At 26.8% G+C, this 10,911-nt stretch overlaps 1 protein-coding gene and 1 long non-coding RNA gene across 2 annotated transcripts; both read right to left on the bottom strand.

Moving 5' to 3' along the window:
• Positions 1-4,159: 4,159 nt before the first annotated feature.
• Positions 4,160-5,185, bottom strand: LOC112639028. Its single transcript, XR_003123257.1, has 3 exons — positions 5,041-5,185; positions 4,596-4,737; positions 4,160-4,203 (listed from the first exon to the last, which is right to left on the bottom strand). It is a non-coding gene; the product is annotated as an uncharacterized LOC112639028 (long non-coding RNA).
• A 116-nt stretch (positions 5,186-5,301) lies between these two features.
• Positions 5,302-8,027, bottom strand: LOC112639013 (F-box only protein 21-like). The gene is made up of 4 exons (XM_025411741.1): positions 7,801-8,027; positions 5,874-6,149; positions 5,636-5,759; positions 5,302-5,367 (listed from the first exon to the last, which is right to left on the bottom strand). Exons 1-4 carry the CDS (start codon positions 7,959-7,961, stop codon positions 5,302-5,304), a joined length of 627 nt encoding a protein of 208 aa, XP_025267526.1. The 5' UTR covers positions 7,962-8,027.
• Positions 8,028-10,911: the final 2,884 nt, after the last annotated feature.

The raw sequence follows: 10,911 nt of genomic DNA, 5'->3' as shown, positions 1-10,911 counted from the left end.
TACAGGGTATCTCAAAACTCATAATCAATCTTTCAAAGACAGATTCCTGGGATCATCTAAAGACGATTTTTCCTCAACGAAAATGTTGAGGCACTAATAATTTACGAATTGTATGTGATTGAAAATAAGGGGTATTTCGTAAACTAGGTTTTGCAGAAATAAAATATTAACTAAAATAAAATATTAACTATAAAATATTAAATATTAACTAAAATAAAATATTAACTATAAAACCATATTCTTCGATTAATTTTAAATAGAGTTTACTTTAGTTGAGTTTTAATTTAAGGCTTAATTGCATTTATATGATGACAAAAATCGGGAACATGCAAAAAATGATGGCCTTCATCGTCATTTTCGCTGAGGAAAAATCGTCTCGAAATGATCCCAGGAATCTGTCTTTGAAAGATTGATTATGGGTTTTGGGACACTCTGTATAATTAAAAAAATGAAAATATAATATTCATATTTAGCAACGTTTATTTTGAATTAATTTAGATTACTTGGATGTTTTTAAAAGTGAAAGCGGAACAAAAATTCATGGAGTTCTTACCTGAGTTTCCCCAATGTCGTTTACTGCAAGCATACTGCTTAAATTCTTTTATTCTCTTGTGATTTATGCTTTTTTTGTTTCTTTTTTAACGAAAAGTGATTCTTGTCTAACGGCCACTGTTTCATTTCTTAAACATGTTCTCTTTCTTTTTCACTTTCCCTGCTTTTCGTTTTGCAGTTTTCTCTTTCTCTCTCTCTCTCTTTTTCTCTCTCTCTCTCTCTCTCTCTCATCCTTTTTATCATATTTTTTAGAGAAATAAATTCAAACATTTATCATGATTTACGAGTTCAGTCGCGCATGTACTGTTGTGTCTTCAATGATTCCGCGAAATGTAATATAGTAAAATCCTGTAAATAAAATGCAATATGGTGTAGGTAATCTGGCAATTAAATTAGCCGACGCTTCTTACTAACTCAAATTTATTTAAACAACAATTACAACGTTCGATAACGAGTGACTCGTGTGTGTGTGGTGTGGAGATCGAAGCGTGTATTCTTAGGCGCGGAATAGATGCTGCAGACTCTCGTTTACTCTACAAGTTCCGGATACAGAATGCCCCTTGGAAAATCCAGATTCAGCATGCATGATCTTGGGAGAAAGTTTTTATGATCGGAAAGATTCTCGGAGGGATGAGTGATCGTTGTGTAGGAAAAACCGTGTGTCTGCCATGTGTTAATTGGCGATGAAAGGGATCGAAGGATGGCCGCGTAGCATGCAAGGGTTGTAAACGGAGGAGAAAGTGGATGTCGGATGCATGCATGCAGGGATTAGAAAGTTGTATTTAACATGTGTGGAAATGTGTAACACAAGCGGAGTAGGAGACAATTGTCCCTACAATGGTAATCTCTTTTGTTTATTTAAAATTAATAATAAAACTGTTTCGCGCGCACATGCATTATTTTATGACCGAATTGTAATTTGTTTTAGAAGATATGGGATGGTGTTAAAGGAAAGCAATTGTCGAAAATCGTGTATTTGAAAAGAATACTAGAAGTGAATCTACCCATAGAGCATAGAATATTGAAGCAATATTATTAATATTGTTGTAACACATTGCTATAGCATTGCAATGTTGCCGCAATATTGCTGCAATTTTCTGTACTCTATCTTATATATATATATATATATATATATATATATATATATATATATATATGTAACGAGAGTTGTAGTTTAACTATCAAAAATTTATATGTCGAACTATAACATAATTATAAACAGCATTCACACAGGAAGTCTGCTTGGAAAAACCGGTTGTTGTGAGCATGTTACTTTTTGATATCAATATTTCAATATAGTATAAATTATCAAACAATAATCATTTTAAAATGTTATAAATGGTTGTTATTAACTCGAAAATAATTGCGGCATCTCTTTGATAATGTCTCGTTAGCATTTTATTTAATACATAATATTCTCGTATTCTCAATTCTTATATTTTGTGACACATAACGCATGCTGTCATTTTCTATTAATCTTTTCATTAATGTAAAATAGTTGTAAATAGTTCCGCATATTACGTTTGAAATCCAAAATACAAGGAGGAAAAGAAAACCGAAAGTTCAGTTCGAAAAAGATCACTCTATTATCCATCAACATGACATCAACATTATTTTCATTTCAGCCATGTTTATGATTAGCAATCATTCCAATTGTAAATTTTTGTATTAACTTGATCTTGTTTTAATATTTTCCAGTTAGAGGAATACATGTTCGAAAATAATTGATGTCTTTCTTCTCAACTAAATTTTAAATCGATTTTTGTAATAATTTAATTACAGATAATTATAATTAATATTATTATATATTTATTATCTATATATTATAACTATTTTTAAAATAATTTTTATAATGACGCATAAAAAATACTTTATATTATAGTTTATATACATATTTATAAGATGGAAAGAATTCTAAATCAATTATTAGTTATTAAATTCTAAATTATAAAATCATCCGAAGGAATTAATTATTGAATTCTAAAACAATCACAGAATTATCCGTAATGACAAAATACACATTACAAATGTATTTTTAATAAATTTTATAATTGGTAGAAATTGTTACACATTATCTGAACATTCGCAAGTTTTCTAAAGCTAAATATTAAAAACAAATTAATCGACTTCAATGTTCTTGAAATATATTATATAGGAATCATAGCTAAATGTAGCTAATGTGTTTTTCATCAAATATACAATTTTATCTTTTCTTTCTTTTTAAAAATCTTATCCTGCACCATTTCCAAAATATAAAAAATAATTTCAAAATAAAATTTAAAGTAAAATTTAAAATTTATGATAATGAATGTGATTATGTAAATAACTATTCACTTTTGTTGTACGCATTTTCAATGGATTGGCCATTGATTGACATTTATTTATGACAAATATACAGATTAAATTCATCATACATTCAATATTAAAACATCCTTTATATCCTATTTTCCCTAATGTAACTAATGAAAGTAATTTTAATTTTAACTCTAATTTGTAATAAAACAATAAATTTAGATAATATACAAAGATTACATATATTTAGATAATATACATAGATACATAATATACATAATATACATAATTATAATTTCAGTATGGAAAAATTTCAGTAATGGAAAATAATTATAATATTTATAATAGTTCATAATAAAAAAACTACAGTAGAGACTGACTACTACTATTACTATTTTATAACAAAAAAAAATATGACATAAGAAAATATTTTGATTATATGTTCGCATATATCTACTATCTAAAACTACCTAAAAATAGTATTAATAAAATATTAAAAATAGTATTAGTAAATTATAAATTATTATTATTATTAAATATTTCATAAATCACCGCAGCATCTTTTGGGTAATGTTTTGCTAGCATTTGATTAGGGATATAATGTGTATCCGTCATTTTACAGAAATATCGCCCTATTTCTGTATTATATATCCACCGTGACTTGCATATCGATGTTATAAATCCTAAAACAAAACATAAATTTTTATACGTTATACAAATAATACATAATAAATATATATATATATATATATATATATATATATATATATTGTATGATATATAAACAGAAAGAAACATTTGATATTCATACTTTGTGGTACGTAACACATGATGTCATTATCTATCAAAATGATATAATACGGTTCTACGTGGTTCCCAATGTCACATTCGAACTCTAATTGATACGGAGGAAAAGAAAACCATTCAGTTTGATATTTGTTATGCCATCCAATTATGACACCGACGTAACCAGCTTTACTTTCATAATTATCTCCAAAACTAACAACCATTCCAATTGCGAATTTTACTTTATCCGATCTTCTTTCGCAACACTTTTCAATAAGAAGAGATGTACACTGAAAAATTAGAATATAATTGACGTTTCTTTTTTTAATTAAATTTTAAATCGAGTTTTGTAGTTTTGATTTTGATTATAGATAATAATTTATAATTATAACAAATATGATTATATATTAATGTACTTTATGTATACATATAATAAACTATCTTCAAAGTGATTTATAATAACATAAAAAAAGTACCTACCATATCATTATTTATATCTATTTCTGAGAGAAGAGTAAAAGAAATATCTGTCGGCATATAATTTTTAAAAACTTTTCCTAGTTCATAGATTATCTAAAAAAAAAATTAGTTATTATTAAATTTTATTATTATTAAATTTTAAATAAATTATAAAATTATTTGTAATAACAAAATTCCAATTACATATATATAAAATTTAAGATTCTTTGTCAAATTCTATAATCGATAGCAATTGTTGCACATTATGTGAACATTCACAATTTTTCTAAAGCTAAATACATATGTATTAAAAGCTACTAATTGATTTCAATTTCCTTGTAATGTACTATAGAGGGAGAATCGCTGAGTATTTTCCATCAAATATACAATTTTATCTTAGAAAACATTTATATTTATAACAATTATATTTATGAATAGAAAGCAAAGATTTTTGTTTAAAACCCTATTCAAATAAAAAATCGTAATACAAATAATTAATAACTCACTTGTTTTATAGATATCTTCATCCGATCCGGCACGTCTTGATGTGATTGATATATAATTATAAAAGAAATCTGCTGATTAAAGAAATCTGCTTGATCGTACATCCGCTCAATATTAAAATATTCTGTATATTCTCTACGACCTCTGTATAGAAAATAAAGAAAAATATATATATAAGTAGATGTATATACAGTATAGCAGATGTATATATAGATATATATAGATATCAGTACTATATCTTTTAATGTGAATTATTTTAGTCTATTTAGAGCAATTTTTTAAAAGTAAAAGTACCGAAAAAAATTATTATTTATTCTAATGCTTTAGTCTATTAGATTATACATCTTTTTCTTACATTATGTACATGTGTGAATGTAAACATAATAATATGCGTATATGAAAGGAAAATTAAGCGATCTCAAAATCGAGATCAGGTACATATATTACCTTGGTTTCCAAGCCAAACAAGTTTCTGAAGAAAATATATTGCTACGGTACATCATTGTTAATTCAATATGTATACCCATTCTTCTCGCCACGCAGATATATATTATACACCATAACAGTTTTTTATTATGTAATTCCTGAAAATGATTTTCTCTAATCTGTAACAAAACAATAACTTAAAATAACTTAAAATAAACTTATATATTTTATTTAATGAAAAATAATTATAGTATTTCCGGTAATTTGTAATAAGAAAAAATATCACATAAGAAAATATGCTGCGTATGGGTCCGCATATACGTACTTGATCCAATTTCCACGGATAATCTATGTTATAGCAATCGAAATTTAAAATAATATCGTCCAATCTGCATTTAATTTGTCTTGCACTAGTTTCACCCCAATAATTTTCATGAATATTATTATGTTTCCAAAAGGAAAATTGTTTAGATGATATCGAAAATATTTCATGAGTGGGACTTTTCTCTTTAAGAAGCTTTAACACATTTTGCATAATATCTTCAATCAGTTTGTCTACATGGGACGAAGAAATATATTTTTCTGGATGACACCATTGTAATGTTATAGCAAGCACTTTTTCTAAAATTTGTTGTTGATGAGGCTTATTTATAAATTTTTTCCAATTTCTTTCAAAATTTTTTTTAAGCCAGCATCGAAAAAGTTTCATACTGTAATATCTATGTGTTAAATCGCATTCCCTGAAATATTCACAATTTATTGTACATAATTAATATATTAATTTATTTTATATATACATACATATATATATATATATATTAATTATATTTTAATATATATCTTGAGTCACATACCATGGAGATTGTGTATAAATGCTTCTAATAAATTCATCTTTCAAAATAGCACAATGCATAGAATGCGCATTTGAGCAATCTTTATGTAGGCTGAATAAGGAAGAGAATTCATCTACATATTTATGATTATTAACATAGTAATAATGCTTTTCGGACATGTGAGATACATAGGCCCACAATTCTTTTGCGCATTTCATACCGCTTTGCACATTTGTAATATCGGCTTCATAAAAATCTTTATCATCTTCCTCATAATATTTTTTCACAGAAGGCCATCTAAAATTTAAACAGAAATATTTTAACTGATTTTCTTAAATCATATCAAAAATTGTACAATGCCGAATAATATCTAAATCAAATTGAAGAATACATTTAATATTATTAATAAAAATAGGAAATATGAGCGAATAATCTTTAAGCAAATTATATCAATAATAATATAATAATAATATTATCTTTATAGATTACAATATATGTAAACTTCATTTGGAATGCCAACTGGATTTTGATTTATAATGTCTAAATATCTATGGATGCAAGATACGCCAGACTATTGACTTTAAGATAAATGAAATCTAATGTAAAACGTCTTGAGAGACACGTTTTTCAAATACAGTAGGCGCTAATAATGTCTTAACATATGAAATTGGTCGCATTTGGGATTAATAATGACTAGATATTATTAAGTTATTATTAGTCTCAAATGCGACCATTTCATATGTTAAGGCATCATTGGCGCCTACTGTACATACATAATTCAGCATGTTTTATACAATGTTTCATTATTTGACAACGTGATATTTTATGATCGATAACATTCTTGTGACCAAATATATACACTATACTAAATAATTACAAAATGCGCAGTTTATTTTTACAATGCAGCATGTGACGAACAGTTTATATATTATATTATAACATATAAAGTTTGAATTTCTTATACATTCGCACAGATATCTGCCACAAATTTATGCGTACGCTCAAATATTTTAAACTTCTCGTATCGATTATTAGTAATTCGTGTGGCATAAACGATAAGATTTAAAAAACTATTTATTTTGTGTGATATAAGCTGCGCACTGTCGTGTTCATGGTACAACTTATGTATTACGTGTTAAAACATAAAATAATATAAAGAAATTAATATTTTTCTATGAGAAAGTTAAAATATCAAATGGCCTGAACAAAAATTATAGTCTACGATGAATCATCAACTAAGAAATTAAAGTTTTGTAGAAAATGTACATATGGGCCGAATGATTTGTCGGTAACACACATATTTTCATTTTATTATATATTTCTTTGTATATATTTAACGTACAGATCATCTATGAAAACTGATGAAATATAACATGAAGTATTTTATATTATTGCTTTTAATTTAGCTAAAATATATTAATTTCGTATAAAAATATTCCACAAAAATGTATATATTTTAGATTTATTCTTGTTCGAAAAATCATCTCTGTCATAGTTATTCCTATTCCTTGCAAGAAATAGTTATTGATAATATAATAAATTATTCTATATTTTTTATAGAACCTTGGAAGAGTTTTTCCGAAAATGTTTAGAAAATATTTTTAACAAAGACAGACTTTACATCATTGATAGTTTTTAGCTAAAAATTTTTAAAATTTACAGGATTTTATTAGAGACGCAAAAGAATCGATTCTTAGAACAATGCGATAGCATTGCGAATATGCGAATTTTTGAAAATATTGATTAGAAATTAATTTTAATATTTCTTGAATTACATTTTTATTTTTAAAAATATTTAAAATGCGAGGTATTTGTTTCAAACAGTTCAGGAAACGATTTATTTAGTTTGATATAATTTTTAGTTTCTGGCCAGATTTTTGTCAAATTTTTTCTCATATGTGTGATAAACTACTCAAATAACAAATGAAATAATAAATAAAAAACTTACCTCTGGATAAACTTTTTTCTCCATAGATTTTTGTCATTAATAATTAATTGGCGGAACTGCTTGGATGTGGAGCTAAAGTTTACGATGTCTTTAATGGTGATATCTTTATATTCTAAAATTTTGAAAACTATTTCTGTAGGCATGTGTATTAGCATAGCCATTGTTGTTATTATTAAAATTTAAAAAAATTTTAAAACTTTGAAAAAATTCTGTTTTATTAACGAATCTGTCGATACACTTTAACTTCGCGAATAGTGCACGATGTTCACTGTACGAAGCCAAATCTCAAACTAAACCTTTCGGGGATGTCCTATGGAATGGTTCTAACAAAGCACGACTATCTTAGGTTTAACTAGAAAGACCAATAAAGAAACGGAAAAATGAATTTAATGGCATTTCTTTTCCCTCTCTTTCGAGCATGCGCAGTGAGTTTTACGGGACTTATCTGCTTTTATGAATAGTGGCAATTTTTGACTATTTACTTTTTCCGATAAAGGAAACAAAGAACGGATACTTTCTTTATGCATTCTTTAATTCTTGTCTGTGATTCATATTTTATCTATTTCCATAAATAACGGTTTTAATTAATGCTCATAGTAAGCTCTATGTGATTTATATGGCTTATTTGATTCTCTTCTGTTAATATATTTTAACATTGTTTTTATTTCTGCACAAAAAATATATATCCTAATCTCACTCATTTATCTATTTATTTAGTAGCTTAAAAAAGATCTCTTTTAAAACTCATACATTTTTATCAAAATTGATTTAATTTTTTTATTCATAAAAAAAATTTATAAAGAATATAAGCCATGCTTGATTAATAAAAAATGATGTGCAAAAGATGACACCGAACTATGTTATTGTTATCGAGAATAATTATAAGAACCGATCCGAGCTCGGTGAAACGCATACTTCTTTTGCCATCCGTAGATTGGCAACAGCCGGGAATAAAAATGCTTTTTTATATCTTTAATTATATATATATATATATATATATATATATATATATATAAACTACTTACATTTTTGAAATAAAATTTTATCATTATAAATTACAAATACTTTACATGTTAAATACAAAAAAACTATTGAATTACTTTATCATATATCATCTGTGATATCGAGAGTATCTTTTATCAGATATATGATGCTGAATCATTTATGTTCAATTATGCACAATTATTTATGTTCTATACTTAATCATCTCGCGATCTTCTCCCGAACTCTGTAAGTCAGAGGCGACAGTTTTTAAAATGATCTATGTGTCGCAATGTGGAAAATGAATGTTATTAAATATATATATATATAATTTAAAAAAATGAAAATATAATATTCATATTAATATATTTTGCAACGTTTATTTTGAATTAATTTAGATTCCTCCGATGTTTCTAAAAGTGATAGCGGAACAAAAATTCATGGAGTTCTTACCTGAGTTTCTTCAATGTCGTTTACTGCAAGCATATTGCTTAAATTCTTTCATTCTTTTGTGATTTATGGTTTTTACTTTTTATTTTATTTTTTCTGTATTTATTTTTTCTTTTGTGATTTATGCTTTTTTTATTTCTTTTTCAATGAAAAAAAAGTAATTCATCTTGTTTAACACCATCTGTTTCGTTTCTTAAACATATTTTCTTTTCTCACTTTTTCCGCTTTTCGTTTTGCTGTTCTTTCCCCCCCCCCCCCCCTCTCTCTCTCCCTCTCTTTCTCACCTTCTTGCCATATTTTTTAGAGAAATAAATTCAAACATCTATCATTACATAACATTTACGAGTTCCGTCGCCCGTGCGCTGTTGTGTCTTCAATGATTCCACGAAATGTAATATAGTAAAATCTTGGGAATGAAATGTAATATAGTAATATCTTTTGTTTATTTAATATTAATAATAAAACTATTTCGCGCGCACATAAATTATTTTACGACCGACTTGTAATTCGTTTTAGAATATATGGGATGATGTTAAAGAAAAGTAATTTAACCGAAAATCGTGTATTTGAAAAGAATACTAGAGGTGAATCTACCCATACAGCATAGAATATTGAAGCAATATTATTAATATTGTTGTAACACATTGCTACAGCATTGCAGTGTTGCCGCAATATTGCTGCAATTTTCTGTATTCTATGGGTAATTAGATAGATAATTAATGCGGTACAATGAGCTTCTCGCAATGATAGATCAAAATCGGTCAAAAAAATGATACACAATCGGACCGCAAGCAATTCTCAAAGTTTATCTAAAATATACGGATAAATTGGAAATACGAGTTATTCATGACCTTACGAGATACTATAAGATTGCAGAGTCTAAGCTATATGATGGATTTCTTTCTATAGGAATATTCGATAATACTACAAAAGTTTGCAACTTTCGTAACATTTGTTATAGTTTAAAAGACTATAACATTATTTTACAGTTAATATAAATTTTATTATTAAAACGCGATGGAATGTTTGCGAACCGCATAAAACCGCCACGTCAACGAAGTTGAGGCCACCATGTGCGCGTTGGCCGGAAATGCGAAAATGCCAACGAAGGATTTCGACTTTGAACCTCCTTCGCTTTGACCGCTACGAAATCCTCCATGACGGTATATGGTCATGTTGCTAGGCAATCCCCTCCAAAATTCCTCTAAAAGCAAGGTGTTAAAAATCGAAAGTCCATCGAGCTTCCGACGGACAGTCGTTAATTAAAAATCGATAAAACATTGATAAGGGCTAATCGCTGTCTAGCAATGAGTAATAAAAGAAAATTTGTTCGAATTCGAAATTTAACGGAATTAAGAACGAGGCTGAAGATATTAATGAAAGAGGCTTGTATTGAATTAAAAAGATTTATATATGTATATTAATATGTATAAAAGTGATAATAAAAAACAATAATAATAATAATAATAATAATAATAATAATAATAATAATAATAATAATAATAACAATTTAAAAACAACCGGCGGTCTCGAAATCTTGTTGATTTCTTCCGGCTACCCCACATCTTGTGCCGCTCCCAGCACAACACATTCATAAGTGCTATTTTAATTTATTTCTTTGTTAATAAAAAATTTGAGAATATATATAATTTATTCATATATTGTATATTTTGAAAATTA

This window comes from Camponotus floridanus, unplaced genomic scaffold (genome assembly GCF_003227725.1).
Source record: "Camponotus floridanus strain SB8 unplaced genomic scaffold, Cflo_v7.5 scaffold43, whole genome shotgun sequence".
NCBI classification, from domain to species: domain Eukaryota; kingdom Metazoa; phylum Arthropoda; class Insecta; order Hymenoptera; family Formicidae; genus Camponotus; species Camponotus floridanus.
This window is presented reverse-complemented; position numbering and strand designations above follow the sequence as displayed.